The sequence below is a fragment of the Martes martes genome, assembly GCF_963455335.1.
Source record: "Martes martes genome assembly, chromosome: 12".
NCBI lineage: Eukaryota > Metazoa > Chordata > Mammalia > Carnivora > Mustelidae > Martes > Martes martes.
The window spans coordinates 91353683-91374235 of NC_137900.1; the positions used below are offsets into that span (position 1 = coordinate 91353683).

Genomic DNA, 20553 nt, shown 5'->3' on the forward strand with positions numbered 1-20553 from the left:
GGTCCCGGGTGCGGGTGCCGCTCCGCGGGTCCCGGCGCCCCCTGCCCCGCCGCCCGGAGGCGCCCGGAGGCGTCGGCGGCGGGCGGGGTGCGGCCGGGATCGGTGCGGCACTGGGAGTTCTCCAAGGTGCTAAAATAAACCCGCGAAGGATCAGGTTTCCGACCGAAATAACCCGGGACCGGCCTTGGAAATGCGAACTGCGAAAGCGATCCGGGCGGGAGCGCCGGGGTGGGGAGGCGGTGGTGAAAAACGCTGTTCCCGGGCTCCCTCCCCCTCCTGGCAAGGGCCCCGCCGCTGCCCCTCCCTCCTCTCCCCTCCAGCTGTGCGACTCCCCGAGATGCGTCCCTCCTGCCGGGCGGCGTGGAGCTTCTCCCCCCAGTCCCTTCTCCCCTTCCCGTCTGGGGTCGTCACCCCCAAATAACACGCCTCCTTTGGTCATCCGTCTTTGATGGTGAGGCTTGTAGTAGATTAGAGTCCAACCTGCGGAAACACGGAGTCATGGCCTCCTACTGTGCACCAGGCCTTTCTGGGCCCCCTGGGCACACACCTGACCACGTAGAGGACAGTCCCTGCCCCCTGGGCTGACACTGCTCAGAGGAGACGAGCCATAAACACACGGAGAGTAAGTGTTATGGCCAAGGGCAGAGAAGAAGAGCAGAGGAGGGTAAGGGGTCCTGGGGTGCCCTCAGGCCGACTGGATGACCCAGATAGAGCCCCTTCACCTCTGAGTTTTGATGTCCCCATTTGGGCGAGGACGACTCAAAGCCTGTCAAATTACTGTGACAGTTCGGGGACACGTACTTGGCTCGAGTAGGCACAGAGCAAGTATTAGGTGCCAGCTAATGCTACCTACGCTTCGTAGTCGTAAACAGTAGTAGGAGATCTCTCTCAAACATTTCAAGACAACAGATCGCAGGTGTCTAGGCCCCACAGCCCGAGTCCTGCTGTGCCCCTCCCCCGCTGTGGGCCCTGGCAAGTCGATTCCGCCTCTCAGCACAGGACAGGGCTAGAACAGGAAGGTTGTATGCACCACGGGGCCAGGTAGGGTAGTGGCTCCGGGCAGGCCAGGTGGTCTGCAGGCTTGGGCACCTCCGAGGGTCACCTTTGCACTTCCCACTGGTCCTTGCCTGAGGCCTGGTGCCTAGCAGTCCTCCAGAAGTGTTCCACGAGTAGGCGCGTGAATGAGTGAGTGCCCAGTCATCGGGGGAATGGAGAAGCTGGGGGACCCCTGGCCGGAAGGAGAGCCTGCAGCCTTGGAGTTGCAGGGACCAGCCATTCCTGACCTTGACCGGCTCTGTGGCCTCACAGGTGATGCCACCACCCTAGGCTGCCCTTCCTCATCTCTAACATGGGAAGAGGGTGCTTGGACTTGCCCTGTTGCCCTGTCGATGCCTGGAAGCATCTATAATCCATGTTTTCCCAGGTCTGGGCACTGCAGTAGGTCACTCAGGCCGACCCATCAGACCCACTTGGATGCAGCTGAGCCTGTGGTGGTCTTTGGCACTTGCCACCTGAACCACGTGTTTGTAGTTTACTTTGGCACTCGGCGGGGTGTGTGTAAGGAAGGCCGCGGCGGAATAGATTCGTACGGTCATGAAATGGAAACAGGCTACGTGTCCAACAATAAGAGGTTGCTTACAGAAGGTATGGCCCATCCACATGACAAAATGCCAAGCAACCGTTGAAAAATGGCAGGTTGTCATGGAAACATGGCCAGGTTTATATTAAGTGAACACGTATAGGTTATTTTTTAAAGGGCCTATAAAAAATAAAAAATGTTAAAAAGGGCATATAAACAACCATGTTTTATATGCGCATGTGTGTACATATGATACGGTTTGTTTAATATATATTCTTGCTGAGAAATATATATATATTCTTGCTGATTATTAAAGTAATACGTGGTTTTGTGAAATAGTATAACAATTGGAAACGAGACAAGTGAGAATTCCTTTATAACCTGATGACCCTCATGTTAACAGTGGTGGTCTCCAGGCAATAGGATTGTACCTATATCATCTGTAGTTATTTATTTTTAAGATTTTATTTATTTGAGAGAGAAAGAGAGAGAACATGAGAGGGGGGAGGGTCAGAGGGAGAAGCAGGCTCCCCGCCAAGCAGGGAGCCCGATGCAGGACTCAATCCTGGGACTCCAGGATCGTGATCTGAGCGGGAGGCAGTGGCTTAACCAACTGAGCCACCCAGGTGCCCCTCATCTGTATTTATTGAATTTATTTTGGTAAGCTTGTAATCGCTTGAGAATAAGAAAAAAAAAGTAAGGTTACTGGTAAAAGTAAACTGGCTACAAACTGGTACAAAAGTAAATTGGTACAAACTGGCTAGTTGTTTTGCGGGTGTGTCTCCTGTCTCCAAAACTGGACTTCATGAGGAGCTCAACAAAAGCGTCGATTGAATGAAAGAGTGGATTCTGAGTGTCCTTGAGCAGTGGGACTCTGTGGTCTATGGTGGGGCCTCAAAAAGGGTGCAGCCGGCTTCTCAGCTGAGAACGTGAACAGGGTCACTCCCGTCTTCCGGGGGGAGGCGCAGGTCCCAGGCTGCGTGAGTCCCTCGCCCTGTCCTTGCACCAGCCCCCCAGGATGGGGAACAGAGACCAAGAGGGCTCGCAAGGCTCATTGGTGGTCACTGAGCTGGGGGTGGCTGAGCCATGGTTTGGACCTGGGGCTGTCTCACTCCAGAGTCCACTCTTAAACCACTCCCAGGCCAGAGCCCAGCTGGACTTCACAGACACCCCCCCCCCAGTCCCCCGCGTAGAGCCCACTGTGGCCCTCAGAGCCTGCTGGCAGCTCTGACCAGACCGAGATGCTGACATAGACCTCGGGGTATTAATAGCCCCAGTCTGGGCTGGGCTCCTCTTCCCCTCCGGAGGTCAGCCGAGGTCAGGGGCTCCACCCAGGGAGAGCGAGATGAGCTCCTCCCTGGTGGAGAACTGAGCAAGCACACCCGGGTCCCTGCTCGCTGAGGGTCTCTGTCTGGAGGTCCTTGTGTTCCTCCCCAGGGACAGCTGGAGAGTTGAACCCCCACTCCTTTAGGCTTCACACCTCTGAGCCTCAAAGTCGTCATCTCTAAAATGGGGGAGGTACCACATCTTCACAAAAGGTTGATTATGGGGTGTGAAGAAGTTAGAGCACGCAGCTCAGTCTAGTGCCCTCTGTCCACGCATTCTGAGTACATCTCCCTCTGCGTCTGTCCAGGGTCCGGGAGGAGGCAGCACAGGCCATCATTTCCACCCAAGAGGCTAGGACACACCCCCCCGCCCCCCCGTAGCCATGTGGTCTGCATGGGGCCCTCTGGAAGAGGAATGCCGGGAAGTCTGCAAGGAAATCTGGATTCGGGGCTCCTGGAGTCTGGCTTCACACCAACAGGGCCCAGACTTTGGTGGTGGGTCCTTCTGACGGGGACACCCAGAGGGGAGAGAGGACTGTGCCTTCTTTGTTCAACCCATAGAGTGGAAGGCTCACTCTGTGTCGGGGATCCTGCTCAGTGTTTAACAAGCATCATCTCACCGACCTCACACTAGCTCTTGAAAAGTAGACACTATGATTCCCATGTTACAGGTGGAAAAACCAAGGCCCAGACAGGCCAAGTGACTTGTCCAAGATCCCACAGCTAGTTGGGGGCAGAGCCCAGGTCATCCCCCCTCTATCAGACCCAGACCCTACGGCTGGTGCCCTGTGGCCAGAGAGCCCTCACCCCAACCCAAGCAGCTGACTGTGCTTGGGAGGCTCTGGACCTGGAGGCTGGCAGGCTGTGGGGTGGGCCGGGGGCTTCACAGGTGGGCTCCATGATTGGAAGGGAAGTCACAGCCTTCTGTCTCCAGCCCAGCTAGGCAGACAGGCCTTGGCTGCCCTGAACTGTGACACCAGTACATTCACTCCTGACTCTTCCGGTCACTCTCTACCAGCAGCTTTCCCTTGAACCCAGGTCCAGTCAGCCCGATGAGGGCTGTAGAGACTTTGGGTACCTCCAGTCACCCGGGGTGGGGGGGCAGAGAAGCCTGACTCAAACCCCAAATCCTCGACTGGGCCCTTGGGTCTGCCCTCTTTGGGATCTCAGCCTCTCTTGTCCTTCTGAACTATGTCCCAGCCACACGGGCCTCCCAAACCTGCTGTGGGGTCTGCTCTCCCCTGCCTGGGACCTCCTGCCTTCCTGGGGAAGCTCCCCATGATTCCCAAGCCAGACCCAGGGCCGTGGTTCTGTGATCCTACCCCACATCCCTACACCTCCAGTCATTTACATGTGGCTTGTTTAATCCCCACGGAACTGAGCTTCCCAGGGACAGGGACGGACATTTCATTCGCTGCACGTGCCAGGCCCCTCGGTGGTGCCAGGTGTCCGGTGACCAAGGGCCTGCCTGACCCGCTGGAGTGCCCCCGTCCTCCGCAAAACCCCGAGCAGCGGAGACAGCCTCCAAGGGACAGATCCCTTACCAAGCCATCAATTGGCCCTCCCTCTAGTGGAAATCAAATCTTAACGGATTGCCGTTTGATGGGACTCCGATGCAGGGAAGCCAAATTCAAGACTGATTAAAAAGTAAAAATAAAACCCCGGGCTGCCAGCTTAATGAAAGGCTGTCACAGAGGGGAGGGGCTCGGCCTGGCCCCAGCGGCCCCAAGATGATGCTGGCAGTGACGTCTTTCACTCCCTCTGGTGCCCGGTCAGGCCTTTGACCTGACTCCGCTGTCCCGTCCACGGGACCAGGTCCGAGTGCCCGGGCCCAGGGGGGCAGGCAGGCCTGGCTCACGGGGGTCTGCTGCTCGGAGGGAACCTGGTAAAAACAGGGGTGGGTCCAGGGCCCACACCAGGGCCTCTGGCCCGGGGCCCTGATGAGGCCGGAGCAGCAGGACTACATTTCCCAGAGTCCCCAGGTCCCGGGGAGGAAGCCATTGGAAGATTTAAATAGCCCAGGCCTGAGGCAGCCAGGCCACAGCTGTGCACGCGTCAGCCTCCCCGGCGGCTCCATTGGCGCCGGCCGGCATCGGTGGGCTCGATTGGCTGCCCAGCTGGCGCTGACGTCCCCCCGGAGCCCGGCGGCAGCCGGAGGTAAACAGCCATGTGCAGTCCCGCACTCCGTATTTAACAGCTGCTGCGGGGAAGGCAGGGAGGCAGGGGGCGGCGGCGGCTCCCGGGGCAGCTCCTGTCCTCGGGGACCAGGCCTCGCAGCAGGGCTGGCACCAGCCCTCGCCGTGTGAGCGTCACCATGCCAGCCTCCCAGAGCCGCGCCCGGGCCCGGGACCGCAACAATGTCCTCAACCGGGCGGAGTTCCTGTCCCTGAACCAGCCCCCCAAGGGGGCCCCGGAGCCCCGCAGCTCGGGCAGGAAGGCCCCCGGCCCCTCGGCACAGCCCCCAACCCCGGGTGATGGGGCCCGCGAGCGGCGCCAGTCCCAGCAGCTGCCCGAGGAGGACTGCATGCAGCTGAACCCCTCCTTCAAGGGCATCGCCTTCAACTCCCTGCTGGCCATTGACATCTGCATGTCCAAGCGGCTGGGGGTGTGTGCCGGCCGCGCCGCGTCCTGGGCCAGCGCCCGCTCCATGGTCAAGCTCATTGGCATCACGGGCCACGGCATCCCCTGGATCGGGGGTACCATCCTCTGCCTGGTGAAGAGCAGCACACTGGCCGGCCAGGAGGTGCTCATGAACCTGCTTCTGGGTGAGTGTGCCCGCCGCCCAGCGCCTACCCCACCAGCACCCCCCCCCGGGAGGAGCCCGCTGCCCACCACCCACCCCACCGGTCCCCCCCAGGAGGGAGCCCACAGCACCCCACCCCGCCCAGGATGAGTGGGGCCCTCCGAAACCAACTGGAGTGATCTAATGAGGTTAGGCAGGAAGGGTGCCCCAGAAACAGGCAAGCCTCCAGCTTGGGAAAGAGAGAACCAGGGATGTGCCGCCAGGGGACCCCTCCAAAGTGGGGGCCTCGAGGATGTGGAGGCCCTGTGGGGCCCTCCAAGGAAAGGCCCAGCTCTTGGCAGAGCGCACCACTGCCCCAGAGACGACTTGAGAGAAGGGGGTGCTGGAGGCTGTGGTCTCCAGGGAGGCAGTCAGGAGTCTGGCAAGAGTCCTGGAGGGGGGGATCCTGGTGTCCTAGAGCTGGGTAACTCCCATCCCATGGGTTGGGGTCCTTGAGCTGGGTAACTCCCATCCCATGGGCTGGGGTCCTTGAGCTCCTAGGCTGCTTGCAGACCACATCTGTGAGCTGCCCGGATGTCCCCTCTGCTTGGTTCAGGGACCCTGCCAGCTGCCCGGGCCTGGGGGAGCTGGAGGTCCAGCCTATGGCTCCGCCCACTTGTGGCCGCCTAGGTTCCTCACCTGCTGCTTCCCCGGGTGGGTCACTGGGGAGCAGCCAGAGGACCGGGTCCCTGGTTTGTCTCACCATATAGTCTCTGCCGCCAGCGTCGTTCAGTCGAACGCCGCCCTGTGCCAGGCACCAAATGGACCCATGCTGAAGGCAAGCCCTCCCCTCCAGTCACGAGGTGACGCCCGGCCCCCATCCAGCGCGCTTGCAGGCACCTGTAGTTCCCGCAGGTGCTCGGGGAGCCCTGGCTTCCACCCTCCACGCTGGCCCCTGTGGGTCCCCTCGGTCCCCGCAGCATGGGCACCATTTTGGGCCCAGGCAGCCGCCTGGCCCAGGTTTTCAAACCCTGATGAGGGAACACAGCTCCAGAAGGGGTGCAGGCTGGACGGCTGAGAGCTGCGGTCCCAGGGGAAGGTGGGAGAACGTGTATCTGCCCACCCGGGGCTCAGGGGGGCTGGGGCTGGACGCTCTGCGGGGGGGACGTGGGGAGGACTCGGACAGATGCTTCCTGCACCCGCGATGTTTTCGTGTCCTTTGAAGCTGCTTCCGTTCCTTGTTATTTCTTGGGAAGAGACCCGTGTGGCTGCTGCTGTTATCGCTCCCACTTCACAGATTAGGAAATCGAGGTTCCTATAAATAAAACAACCTGGCCAAGGCTTCAGAGCTGGAGATCTGCACCGGGGCCGCCTGACACCGAGGCCAGTGCCCTTTCCAGGCGCAGTGCCACGGGCTCGGGAGCGGGGGGCAGAGCAAGGTGGCTGAGGCGCCAGGCTGGGGGCTCATGACCCAGGGTTTCCCCGGGGCTGTTGCAGCCCCAGAGAGAACGCAGTTCAAGAAAGCTGTGTCGGGAGTTAGGTGGTCTGGTGTCCAAGGACAGGGCTGAGAAGGTGCCCTTGAGCCTCCCTCTCAAACCTGCCCGCTAGACACCGTCCATGGGTCCCTCCCTGGATGACGCCGGAGGTGGTGACACTGTATTGGGAATGAGTGTGTCGTTTACTTGTGCCCAGCGTTGCATAAAGTGTGCCATTGCTGCTAACCCTCACACAGCCCGGGAGGGAGAGGCGGTACAGAGGAGGAAACTGAGGCACAGGGAGGCGGCTGGCCCATGGTCGTGCAGCAAGTCGGAGATGGGGCGGGGGTGAGAAGTGGGAGCAGCTCTGGCCTGTGAAGCTGAAGTTTCTGGCTCATTCCAGCAAAACCCACGGCTGGGGGCTCAACGGTGTCCGCTTCTGAGGACAAAGGCCAAGATTCCAGACGCCCCTCTTTTTGAACAAGAGTTTATCGAGCTTTATTGTGGCCCAAATACTGTGCCATGAACGTCCTGTACGTCATAGTGTAAAACTATGTTTAATAACTTAATAAGATAAATATTAATATACCCACTTTACAGGGGAGTTAACTGAGGCTCAGAGGAGTCGAGGGACACACCCACCCCACGCCAGTGTTAGTGTTCGGCCCAGGAGCCAAAGCCACATCCTCAGACGGCCAGCCCCTCACCTCCCCCCTCCCTGTCCGTCTGCAGGCCGAGGTGCCACCCAGTCCATTCCAGAATCATGATCGCAGCAAGGAGGTGAAGGGTCGTGGTAAGGGAGCAAAGGGTCTGGGGGAATATTTTCCACCTCCCAGCCCCTTTGCTCATGTATTTAGTTACCTGGACCACGGAGACATGAGGGCCTAGCACAAAGCAGCCGCTCAGAGCAGGCAGAGTGCTCTGTGGGCCCTCCAGTTCCGTGGGAGGAAACTCCAGCAAGTAGCCGAGGTGGGTTCTAATCCCACAGCTCCGGCCCAGCCTGCCTAGGGGGCTGCCGGCACCATCCTCCACCTGGGAGAGCAGCGCATCCGTTGCGCGCGAACTGAGGGCTTCTGTCCATCCTGCAGTCTTCTGGGAGCCACGGAGGCAGCCTTCAATCCTAGAGCACAGGTTCCAAGGTCAGACTGGGCTCTGTCCACTCCTTCTCTGACCCTTTCTCTTTCTGTGAACTTGGTGAGGCGGGGTCCCATCCCCGAGCCTCGGTTTCCTGATCTGTACCTGGGGCTCCAGTGCCACCCAGTACCCTGGAGTGGAGGCCCCCCCCCCTGTACAGTTGGGACCTGGGCTCCCTGTGATCCCAGAGCAGAAAACTCAGGGGCCTTGGGAAATGGGAGCTCTAGCCGCGGGGCCTGGGAGGAGTCCCAGCTGGGCCGGGAGGAAGTTCTCTGCGAAGCCCCCTGCCCCGAGTTACCTACCCGAGGTCATGCTTTGAGGACTGGAGAAAAAGCCAGAGGGGATCTGAGCAAACCTTGGTCCCCAGAGTCGGCCGGACCGGGATGCAAACCCTAGGCCTGCTGTGCAGACTCGGACAAGTGACTTTGCCTCTCTGAGCTTCATTTCCCTCATCTGTCAAATGGGCGGCTGGGACGCTTCACCAAAGAACATGTAAGACGTTTGGTGCGTCCCAACGCCCATCAGCGCCCCTGCCCCAGTGGTGATCACCATCCTCACCATCACTCATGTCAAAACAGTTCCGGGTCCCCTGCGGGCTCCAGATGCCCACGAGATGCCCCGTCCCCTCCCTTGTCCCTCCCCTGCTGCACTCGGCTTGATGATACCAAAGGGAGCCGTGTGACAGGTGACCTAGGCCCATCCCCGTTTCTTTGTGGGCTGGTCCTTGGTGGACAATGGCTCCCATGTCTTGTTGCCATGACGTCTTTATTGGGATTTTCCTGATTATGAAAACTATGCATTCTTCTTGTTCTATATCACTTTTTGAATTTTTCATTTATTTGAAAGAACAAGAGAGAGAGCACAGACAGGGGCAGGGGCAGAGGGAGAGGGAGAAGCTCGACTCCTCGCCTCTCAGGGACCCCCATGCAGGGCTCGATTCCAGGACCCCAGAATCACGACATGAGCTGAAGGCAGACACTTAACCGACAGTGCCACCCAGGCGCCCCTCTGTATCATTTTCTATTGTGGAAAAATAGTCATGATCCAAAACCTACCATTTTGACCACTTTTTTTTTCTAAGATTTTATTTATTTATTTGACAGAGAGAGATCACAAGTAGGCAGAGAGGCAGGCAGAGAGAAAAGGGGAAGCAGGCTCCCCGCCGAGCAGAGAGCCCGACGCGGGGCTCGATCCCAGGACCCTGAGACCATGACCCGAGCCGAAGGCAGAGGCTTTAACCCACTGAGCCACCCAGGCGCCCCCATTTTGACCACTTTTTAAATCCACACTTCACAAACATTAAAAATGTCCACCATGTAATGCAACCATGACCGCACCCATCTCCAAAGCTTTTCCACCTTTCCAAACCGAAACTCAACCCCTAGTAAAGACTAACTCCCTATTTCCCCCTCTCCCAGCCCCCTGGCGCCCACCGTTCCACTTCCTGTCTCTATGAACTTGACTTCTCTAGGGACCTCGTAAAAGTGGAATCGTGAGGTAATTGCCCTTCTGTGTCTGGCTTATTTCACTTTGCCTAAGGTCCCCCAGGTTCCTCCATGCAGTAGCAGGTGTCAGGATTTCCTTCCTCTTTAAGGCTGAGTAACGTTCCATCGTGTGGGTAGACCGACCACACCGTGTCCATCCGGCATCCAGCACTCGGGCTGCTTCTGCCTTTGGGCTATTGGGAATAATGCCGCTGGGAACACGGGGGTGCGTATGTCTGTTCAAGGCCCTGCTTTCAGGGCTTTGGGATAAATACTCAGAGCAGAGTTGGTGCCTTCAATGGTAATTCTGTGTTTCATTTTTCGAGGAGCCCCCGTACTGCTGCCCACGGCCGCCGCACCATTTTCCGTTCCCACCAGCGAGGCACGGGGGCTGCGATTTCTGCATGTCCGTGCCAACACCTGCTCTTCCCTGGGTTTTGACAGTAACCATCCCAGTGAGTGTGACAGGTGGTATCTCATGGTTTTGAGTTGCTTTTCCTTAATGATTAGTGATAACGAGCACCTTGTCATTATCCGTCCTTACAGTGAGGAAAATTCAAACATTACCAGGACAGATGATGAAGAAAGCGAGTGTCTCCCCCAGGAATGACATCCGCTCCATGGGCCCCCAGCCCCGTGGCCCCCTAACTCTGCACGTGCTAACACAGCATCTGTTTCTCAAATGACCTCCTGGGGTGTTTTGCCTGGCGTGGCCGCCTTCTTGTGGGCAGCAAAGGACCTGCTGGGCCGTGAACGTGCCCTTGGGGATCATGGTCTCAGCCCCACGTCCCTTTACCTCAAGCTTGAAGGTTCAGAAACCAGACCTGGTCCCTCAGCCTTGCAGCACCCATACGCCCACCCAGCCCCCTCTGTGCAGACCCTCTGTCTAATCTATGGGGTCAGCTCTCCCTCACCGCCCACCAGGTCCTGCTGTCAGGGATGGCATGGTGATGACTGTCCCCGAGATACAGAACCTGTCCCTAACTGATGGCGACCTAGGCTGCCCCCAGCCTTCCCTGCCTGCTCTGCAGGGAGAGAGCGGTGCCCCCTGCTTCCCCCACCCCTGCTTTACTCTTCATGTCTCAGTGGGGCTCAGTGAGACCTCAGTCCTTCTCGGGGGCCTTCAGCTATCCCCTGCCCAGGCACCATCCTGACGGCTGCCCTTGTGGCCATGTACAGTTGGACAGGCTTGTGTCTACACTGCCTGGCGCTCCATTGAGTGAATAGATGTTGCTGTCAGATTCCAGTGCCCGTGGTCTTGATTTCCTTGTACCTCGATGGTTTTCAGAGATAGGCAGAGCCGGCTTTAGCGTCTGGATTCTTCAGTTGAGCAATGGAAACCTGCAAAGTTACGTGCTTGGACCGCTCAGGCCAGGGGAGATAGACAGGCCGGCGCCCCCCTGTCGGCCTCCCGGGTGCCTGGGGCTGGAGGGGCGGCTGCGGCTGACGTCAGGGGCTGCCCAGGTCAGGAGAGGTGGGGGGGCACGTGCACACACAAGCACACACGCACACACACACTATTCAGGCCAGCAGAGCGGAGGTCCCAGTGCTGAGAGACTGGAAGGTTCTCGCCTACTCTCAGGACCCCCCCACCCCACCACTCTGTTCCCTGCGCCCCTCCCCGAGAACTCCGTCCTGCCAGAACCATAGGCTAGTTTTTTCAAGAATTTCGTGTGCATGTGCTGAAATACGCATAACATAAAATTTACCGTTTGAGCCATATTCCCGTGCTAAAATTCAGCAGCATTAAGACATTCCCGTTGTGTGCACCCATCGCCCCCGTCCGCCTCCACAACTTTGCCATCTTCCCGAAGCGACACTCTGTTCCCGGGAGTCACAAACTCCTCATTCACGTACTTCCCTTGGCGGAACGTCCTCACCCTTCCGCCAGCTCTTGGGAACCACCACTTTCTTTCTGTCCCTATGAGTCTGTCTATCCTAAGGACTCCGTAAAAATGCAGCCATAGAAAATTTGTCCTTTTGTAAAAATAACTTTTTTAAAAAAATTATTTACTTGAAGGGTGCCTGGGTGGCTCCGTGGGTTAAGCGTCTGACTCTTGATTTCGGCTCAGGTCAGGATCTCGGAGTCCTGGGATCAAGCCCCACATCAGGCTCCACGCCTAGGGGGAGTCTGCTTCGGATTCTCTCTCTCTTCGCCTCTCCCCCTTTTGGGCACTCTCTCTTTCTCGCTCTGCTCCCTGGTCTCGTCTCAAATAAATAAACAAATCTCAAAAAAAAACAAAACACAAAAAACAAAAACAAGATTGATTTATTTGAAAGAGAGAGAGAGTGGGCAGAGGGAGATGGAGAGAGAAAACCTCAGGCAGGCGCCACATCTAGCACAGAGCCCGACGCGGGGCTCGACCTCACGCTCCTGAGATCATGACCTGAGCCGAAACCAAGAGTTGGATGCTTACCTGACAGCAGCACCCAGACGGTCCTGGGGGAAAAAAAAAAAAAAAAACACTTTTAAAAAATGTGCCCAAGTTGGGGCACCTGGGTGGCTCAGTGGGTTAAGCCTCTGCCTTTGGCTCAGGTCATGATCTCAGGGTCCTGGGACTGAGTCCCACGTGTGTGTCTCTGCTCTGCAGGGAGTCTGCTTCCCCCTCTCTCTCTGCCTGCCTCTCTGGCTACTGGTGATCCCTCTCTCTCTGTGTCAAATAAAGAAATAAAATCTTAAAACAAAAATGTGCCCAAGTAATGCCTGTTTGTGGTAAGGAAAAAATTTAAATGCAGAATTACAGAAAGACCATGAAAATCACCCTCATCTTCCCACCTAGAGAGAAGCACCGTTACCCTTCAGCGTGGTGCCGTCCAGACCTCTTTTCTCTGCATATAAACACGCTTGCATCTTCGTTCGGAAGGACCGCGTCCTGCGTGAATCCTGCTTGTCCTTCCCCACTTGACAGAAAGCCCCGCTGTGCCCCCTCGGAGGCCATAAATACACACCCTCCTGGTCACTGGCCGTGGCCTCCGAGCGCACCATTGTCTAGACTTGAGCGCGGTGCGTCCCATCCGTCTCCTGCTCAAGGGCACAGTGCGGTTTTCAGTGTTACGAAGAGTGCTGCAGTGGCCATCCTTGACCGTGAATCACGGTGCACATCCCTAATTATTTCCGAGGAGGTATTCCTACAGGCGGGAGAGCTGAGTCAAGGCAGACGTGTTGCAAAGGCTTCTAAGTCCGAGGCCGAATGCCCTTCAGAAAGGTTAGGCCCATTTTCACTGCCCCCACGGCACGGTGGGCTGGTCCCCCAGCTCCTAAAGGAGCTGGAATGGGGGATGAGAGGTGGGGCCGACCCCCAGCCCAGAAGAGCTGGGACACCCCCCAGCCTCAGCCGGTGAGAGTCACGGCCCCCCAACCTGTCCCCGCAGCTGCCAACAGGAATTCCCTGGCCTGATTCCCTGAGGCTGGAAAGCAGTGAGAGCCCCACAGGGGCCATGAGAGGTCATCCCAGCCATTCCCCTGCCTCCAGGCAGAGAGAGAGACACACACACACACACATACACACACACACACACACACACACACACACACACACACACGGCCAGCCACAGGCAGTCAGGAGACCTGACGAAGAGCCAATTCCAAATCCACCCCCCCATAGCTGTGCTTTTCTAAGACAGTTCTGGTTTTTGCCTCACCCCTGCACCCCTGCAACCCTCTGGTTCCTTGGACAGCGCAGGCCCCCAGGGTCTCTGGGTGGGGAGGGGGACAGAGGGTACCGAGGCAGGATCTCGTCCTACTCCGAGGCCCAGAGGCCACCGAGGCAGCAGGGCCTGGGGGATGGCCGGGCTTCCCGCCTGGGGTCCAGGCCCCTCAGAGTCCTGCTTGCTGAGAGGATCTGAGTGTGGAGATGGCCATCAGGATGGCCATGAGAGGCAGTGAGGGAGGCCAAACCCCGTCCCAGGGACCGTCTGTGAAGCGCTTCCTACGAGCAGCCCTCCGGGCAGCCTCCAGGATTTTGTCAATGAGGGGAGGGAGGCCCGGACAGAGGGACGTGCCGAGGTCACGCAGCTTGCAAGCAGCTGTCCTTGAAGCTGGCCTCTGATTCTGGAGCCCAGGTGCGTGCCCTGGCTGACGGCGGGGAGTGCAGGCTGGGGAGGAGGACGCCCGCTCAGGTCAGTGGGCTTCGGCTACTCGCCTGCCCCTTGCCCCCGAACGTCCTGCCAGGCGGACGTTCCCCAAGGGGGCCCCCGGCCTCCAACTCCAAGGAGGAATGTAGGTCAGGGAACTTGACAGCGCCGTGTGAGCGGAATTCACGGAGCCCTGAGTGATGGCGCCATTTGCTTCTATTTCTGGGCCCTAGATTATGCGCTGACAGTGTCAGAATCACGGTCCCAGGGAGGGCTGGCCACGGTGCTGGAGGAGGGGAGGGCCGCCCCGTTGGGACAGCAGGAGTAGGGTTGAGGAGTGGGAGGCCCGGGGCAGGCCATTCGACTTCTGAGCCACAGCCCAGGACGGGACAGCTGCCACGTGGTGAGGGGGAGACCCCCGGCCCTTTGCACCTGTAAAGGAACTCTCTGTCAAGTGCTTGCTGCCCGCCTACCCCCTCGGCCAGATGGCACTCTGCCAGCCTGGTTCTCCAGCCCCAGGCCTGGGCCTGCCTGACCTACCCAAGAACTGGAGGTCAAGTGAATGAATGAACAAGGCTTAAAATGGCCCAGTGGTCTCCGAGGGGCACAGGACAGTGGGGTGGCATCTTTACCTCATTATGGCCTCAAGAGATGCAACCAGCCAGAAATAGCAGGTTCCCAAAGGCCCAGAGGCAGGGTTTTTAAATTATAGGACACAGGCAGCCCCCAAGGCCTCTGTGGGAGGGCAGGGTGGGTCACAGAGCCGAGCCCCCCCGCCCCCAGCTTCACCCGCGGGCCGCCTGTGTCATCTGGTTCGTATACTGAGCCTTTGTACATGCTTTCCCCAGGAAAATGCTCTGCTGCTGCTACAGAATGTGGGGGCGTGGGTCTAGCTCGGTTCGTGGCCTTTGGGTCCTGACCACCCATGGGGAGAGCTGGGGCTTGTGGGGAGACCGGGACACAAGCCCTCCTTGCCTTCAGCCACCGAATCTGAGCCGGGCCCTGAGCCTGGGGCACCCACTAGGCAGCCTAGAGGTGCCAACCCTCTCCCTCCCTCCTGCCTTCTGCCGAGGACACCTCTGCCAGGACTCACACTTGTCTGGGAAGGCAGATTTCCAACCAGCAACAACTTGCCAAGTTGAAGCGCCCTGGTTTTTTGGCTGAGAAACTTGGTCAGCGGGTGGACGGACGACCGTGTCTTCCAGTGGCTGGTGTCCCTCGAAGCTCTATCTCAGGCCCTGATCCTGGTCCACACTAGACCCCCCCCCCAGGCCCTAGCAGCCCACCTGACGCCCAGGCTGTGGCTGGCCACTGTCCCCCAGCACCAGGGAAGTCCAGGCCCTGGACGCTCTGACTTCCCTTCAGGTGACGGAGGTCGCAGAACCGGGGCCAAGTACATCTGACCCCGGTGGGACGTCACAGAAGGAAACCCTTTCGGTGATGCACCTGCTTGATGCTAGCTAGCCACCAGGTCAGGCCGGATGGGACTGAGGGATGATAACGGCAGCTATGCCATCGACGCCCCTTGGCCACTGAGCTCACCGTGTCCTGTGACAAGCCTGTTACAGGTGAGCAGGTCGAGGTCCCGAAAAGTGAAGGACTGGTCCTTAATTAATGCAGGAAGAGCTTGACCCCAGCCATGATCCTGGAAGCTGCGAGTTGAACCCCCACCCTAAGAGCCGCCCCCCTCCTGCCTGGCTTCCCGCTTCTGGGGCTCCATGAGGCTGAGAGCCCCAGGGGTCAGCCGCCTCCCTTCAGCTCCCACCTGCCCTGGGGATCTGGCAGTCCCCCGTCCCTCTTCTCCCGCTGGGACTCTGACCTTCCGAAGACTCCAGCTGGCTCCCGGCCCGGGCCTGGCCTCCACCTGGGTCAGTGGGCTGGCTGGCCACACACGTCCCCAGCTGGCCAGCTCCGGTTGCCATGGAAATGTGGGGAGGACGCCTGTAGAACGGGGTGCCCTCCCTCCCTCCCTGTGGCTCGTCCTCCCTCAGGCCAGCAGCTTCTCCGGCCACCGCTTCCTGCTCCTGTCCTCCCTTGCTGGCCAGGCACCTCCCAAGGTGGGCAGACGTCAGCTATGGAGAGGGGAAGGCCCAGGAGAGGCCTTCAGATCCCAAACCCCAGAGACGGGACAGCAGGCAGCAGCCCTGCGGGGTGGGGCGGGGAGTGGGGCAGGTAACCAGGAAGGCCGAGAAGCTCCGCACTAACCAGGGAATTCAGGGTTAATTTGGGAGCAGCCTGAAGTCTCTTGCTGGTACCTTCAAATAACCCCCCCCCCTTCATCTCCTGTCTGGCATCGTGGCGGGGCAGGGGTGCGGCCAGACTTTCCCAAGCAGGTTACAGACCCGTGTGCAGAGCGCGTTACCGATGCTATTAAGTCTATGCTCTGTAGACGGATAAGGTCTGGAACGGCGGCGACCTCTGGGCAGTGGGATTACAGGTGACTTAAAATTTTACTCGTTTCCTAATTTGCAAATTTGCGACCGTGAATACCTCCTGCATCTTTTTTTTTTTTTCTTCAAAAGCTGGTTGGATTTTTCTCCATGTCTGAGCAAGAGCAGAAGCCCCTGCAGTTTCCAGAAAATCTCCCAGCGCCAGGCTGCCGTGAATTATCAAAGAGTGGCGACCCTCCTGCTGGGCGAGGCACGTCGGGGTGGGGGGGACCGACTCGCCTCAGTTTGCTGGGATGTCCCTGTTTGAGCTCTGAAGGTCTTGTGTCCCAGGAAACCCCTCTGTCCCAGCCACGCTTGAGACGGCTGGTCCCCTGTGCCCGACCCCCTCCTGGAGGTCGGTGTCTGTGATCTCATCTCCCTGGTGAGGAAAGGTGCGTGACTTGTCCAAGTCTGCACAACCAGGAGGCTCCTGGGCTGGGACGCAAACTCCAGTCTCTGTGATACTTGTGAGGTTGGCCACCAGACCAAGACGGCCGGTCTCCTCCGTCACCTGGAGAAGGGTTTCCAGGTGTTGTGATCTACAGGGGTCTCCGAGGGACTTTGTAAGGGTGGGGACGGTTTCTGAGGAGATTTCACACACGCCCCCTCCAGCCCGTTAGCTGTCTGGATGCCGCTGTGCTCAGCTGGGTAGAACAGGAGCCTTGGTACCGTGCCTTCCGCTAACAGCACCGAGAGACAGAGCACACCTTCCAAGGCCACACAGCACAGAATGGGTGGGGGGAGGCAGGACGGATGGAGACCCAGGTCTCCCCTGCGCTCCCAAATGGGAGAAGAGCTCACCCCCCCCCGCCCGGCCATTCACCCCAGGCAGTGATTCCACGAACATCTAGAGACTGCCGTTCCGTGCCTGGCCCTGGGCACACACCTGTGAACAAGGTGGCCTCGGCCACCACCTCCATGGAGGGATGGCGGGGCCCGCGGGGCCAAGTGTCTGTCCCCCCGCTCCTGCGCTTGGACTGTGAGCGTCCTCCCAAGGTGGGCCGGGGGCCCCGGGGAGAGCCACGCGTGGCTTCCGCCCTGGAGACGGGAGGCGAGAACCAGGGTGGCAGGAGCGGGGCTGAGTGTTACCAGTCAGAGGGTTCCTCGGCTGCAGCCGGGTGAGTGACGGAGGATATCATTCAGCCTTAGGAATGAGGAACGGACGGAGACACGGGGATGGGCTGGGATGACTGATGGGCCATGGGGTGATTCCCTGTGTATGAAAGTTCCATCAAGACAGAAAGCAGATGAGTGGCGGCCAGGGCCGCGGGGAGGAGGACAGGGGCTGGTTGCTCGCTGGGTATGGGACCCTCTTTCAGGGTGACCAGTGTGTTTTGGAACTGGACGGAGGTGATGCTTACCCAGCCCTGTGAATGTACTAAATGCCACTGGGTGTGCTTAAAAATGGTTCGTTGTAAGTGACATGAATTTCACCTTAACTTTTAAAGAACAGGGATTGGCGGCAGCGGCGGCGGGGCGGGGGGCGTGTGCGCCTGAGTGGTTCAGTGGTTAAACCTCTGCCTTCGGCTCAGGTCATCCTCCTAGGGTCCTGGGATCGAGCCCCACATCGGGCTCCCTGTGCAGCAGGGAGCCTGCTTCTCCCTCTCCCTCTGCCCCTTCCCCCCCACCCACTCGTGCTTGCTTGCTCGCTCTCTCAAATAAATAAATCTTTTTAAAAATAAATAAATAATAAAAAACCAGGGATGGTCACGTGCTGCTCTCAAAACAGCAGGGACCCCAGTGAGGTCCTCCGCGAACCACCTCCAGCCAGGGTGGTGGGTCAGGCCCTACGAGGGGCCCGCAGGGACCGCCGATGCCCCCCGATGACTTTCTCTCTCATGCAGCACCTTTCCTGAGCACAGTGAACACATTGGGTCCGGACCCTCTTGAAGTCCCTGGGGCATCAGGGAAGAGAGACAAGAGAAATGCTAAGATGTGTGTGATGTGTCCAGGCTGAGAAACGTTGTAAGGACAAAGTCTGGGCGGGGTAGAGAATGCCAGGGCTTTGGCAAACAGGTGTTCGGGAAGGCATGAGCCAGTGGATAGCCGAGGAGAGGGTGTTCAGGCGGAGGGAACAGCACAAGCAAAGGCCCTGCGGTGGAAACATGCTCAGGGGCGAGTGTGGCTGGAAGGAAGAAAGCAAATCGGGGTGGGGTGTGGAGCTGTGAGGGGACACTGAGCATCCCGCGGGCCTCTCTCTCTCTCTCTCTCGCCCACAGCTCTGCTCCTGGACATCATGACGGTGGCCGGTGTCCAGAAGCTCATCAGGAGGCGTGGCCCGTTCGAGACGAGCCCCAGCCTCCTGGACTACCTCACCATGGACATCTACGCCTTCCCCGCCGGGCATGCCAGCCGCGCGGCCATGGTGTCCAAGTTCTTCCTCAGCCACCTGGTGCTGGCGGTGCCCCTGCGGGTCCTGCTGGTGCTCTGGGCCTTCTGCGTGGGCCTGTCGCGCGTGATGATCGGCCGCCACCACATCACCGACGTCATCTCGGGCTTCATCATTGGCTACTTCCAGTTCCGTCTGGTGGAGCTGGTCTGGATGTCCTCCAACACCTGCCAGATGCTCATCTCTGCCTGGTGAGCCACCACCCGTGGCTCCGGGACCCGGGGTGGCCTGGGAGAGGAGGCAGCAGCTGCGGGGCCCACGGGGCCAAGTGTCTGTCCCCCCGCTCCTGCGCTTGGACTGTGAGCGTCCTCCCAAGGTGGGCCGGCGGCCCCGGGGAGAGCCACGCGTGGCTTCCGCCCTGGAGACGGGAGGCGAGAACCAGGGTGGCAGGAGCGGGGCTGAGCATTGTCCTGTCCCTCCATCGTCGTGACTGCTGAGTGCTTGGCCGCACCCCCTGTGCCACAGCACAATGCCTGGCAAGACACCCCCAGCCGCCGCCCAACACAGATGCCACTGCCATTAACGGTCGCCAATAGCTTAGGGCAGCCCTTTCCGAAGGGCGCCCTGCCGGATGCCGGCCCGCAAGACTCTTTGGGAAGAAGAAAGGGTTTTGTGGTCAAATAATCTTGGGGAATGCTGCATACTCTGCCCCCCATGCTGGCCGTTCACGAGAGCCATTGTTGTCATAAAGGCTCTGATAAGTCCTGTAGAAAGGCTTCCTGTCAGACCCCGTTGAACTCCATGTTTCCTCAACTTATTCGACCACAGACCCCTTTTCTCGAGGAAGAGCTACGAACCCCCAAAGATCTGCCATCTCCTCAAGCACGTTTTGGGAGATGCTGCCAGGGAGCCTGGGGGCCCAAGGCGCAAGTGGGCCCCTCCCCAGCACCCAGGAAGGCCCGGTGTCGCGTGCCACCTACGGAGAGCCCCCGGCCACGGGCATCGGTGCCGCTTTGGCCCTCAGGGGCCGGACTCCGTGTGACCTGATAGGTCGTTCTCCAAGTCCCCGTTCTGGCTGTGCATTTCACGTGACAATACAGAGGACTTACAGCAGACCCTCTCTCACGTGCTCTCTCACGCGATGCGTGTTTCCAGGCAGGACAGTCTGTGTTGACATCCAAGGGTGGGCTTTCGTCAGCCCCGGACGGGCCAGGGTGTCAAGTGGTCAGGGGGCAAGGGGCTCCTGAACTTTCCCAAGCTGGTGAGTCGTTCTCCCTGAGGTCATTGTCTGGGGTTCCAGGGCCTGAGTCGTGAGGTTTGGGAAGTCCCCAAGGTGCTGCTCAGGGTCTCCCCTGGGGGCCTTAGACCCTCTCCTGCTCCAGTCTCAAGTGTCCCTGGCTCCCGGCCCCTGAGCCAGGGGACAAGCCATCAGGCCAGCATGGGCGAGCCCAAGGAGAGCCATGACAAGGGGCGTCCAGGGAGCTCAGGCCAGGGGCCAGCCGGGAAGCGCGGGCAGGGGGTGGGGGAAGTGTTCGGGGCAGGGGGAGGAGAGGGCAAGGAGGCCGTGCCTGTCACGGATGAGAGTGAGCCCCCCATGGCTGACCCCAGACTGCAGGGTGGCAGGGGGGACGCGTCAGGCTGGGGCCGGGGCTCGGGGTTCCCTGAGCAAGCACTTAGTGTGTGATGGCTCGACCCTTCATGTCAACCCTCTGAGTGGGGCCGTTAACGTGCCCACTGCGTGCATGAGAAAAAGAGGCCCAGAGAGGGTCGGCGACTTGCCCAAGGTTGCAAGGGCAACACGCTGCAGCCCACCAGCTGCCCATGATGGAGGGGGATGGGTCTCCGGACCCAGAGTGCTCCACACCCAGCGTGCTCCACCGGGCTGGCCCTCCAGGTTGACCTCCCGCTCCCCCTGCTGCAGGGAACCTGAGTCCTCACAGGCCGGATGGCTGTGGTCCCCCCCACACCCAGCTGGGCCGTGGCCCCCCGCAGACAGGTCCCC

The 20553-nt window shown here is 59.4% G+C and overlaps 1 protein-coding gene across 4 annotated transcripts; it reads left to right on the top strand.

Moving 5' to 3' along the window:
* The first annotated feature begins 4930 nt into the window (after positions 1–4930).
* Positions 4931–19671, top strand: PLPP7 (phospholipid phosphatase 7 (inactive)). Of its 4 annotated transcripts, XM_080820509.1 has the most exons (3): positions 4945–5669; positions 10049–10174; positions 18442–19665. In XM_080820509.1, exons 1-3 carry the CDS (start codon positions 5219–5221, stop codon positions 18804–18806), a joined length of 942 nt encoding a protein of 313 aa, XP_080676635.1. In that variant the 5' UTR covers positions 4945–5218; the 3' UTR covers positions 18807–19665. The 4 variants fall into 4 exon arrangements, with proteins under 4 accessions (XP_080676636.1, XP_080676637.1, XP_080676635.1 ...); XM_080820510.1 differs by lacking the exon at positions 10049–10174 and having other exon boundaries at positions 4931–5669; positions 18442–19671; XM_080820511.1 differs by lacking the exons at positions 10049–10174; positions 18442–19665 and adding an exon at positions 16316–17890 and having other exon boundaries at positions 4940–5669.
* Positions 19672–20553: the final 882 nt, after the last annotated feature.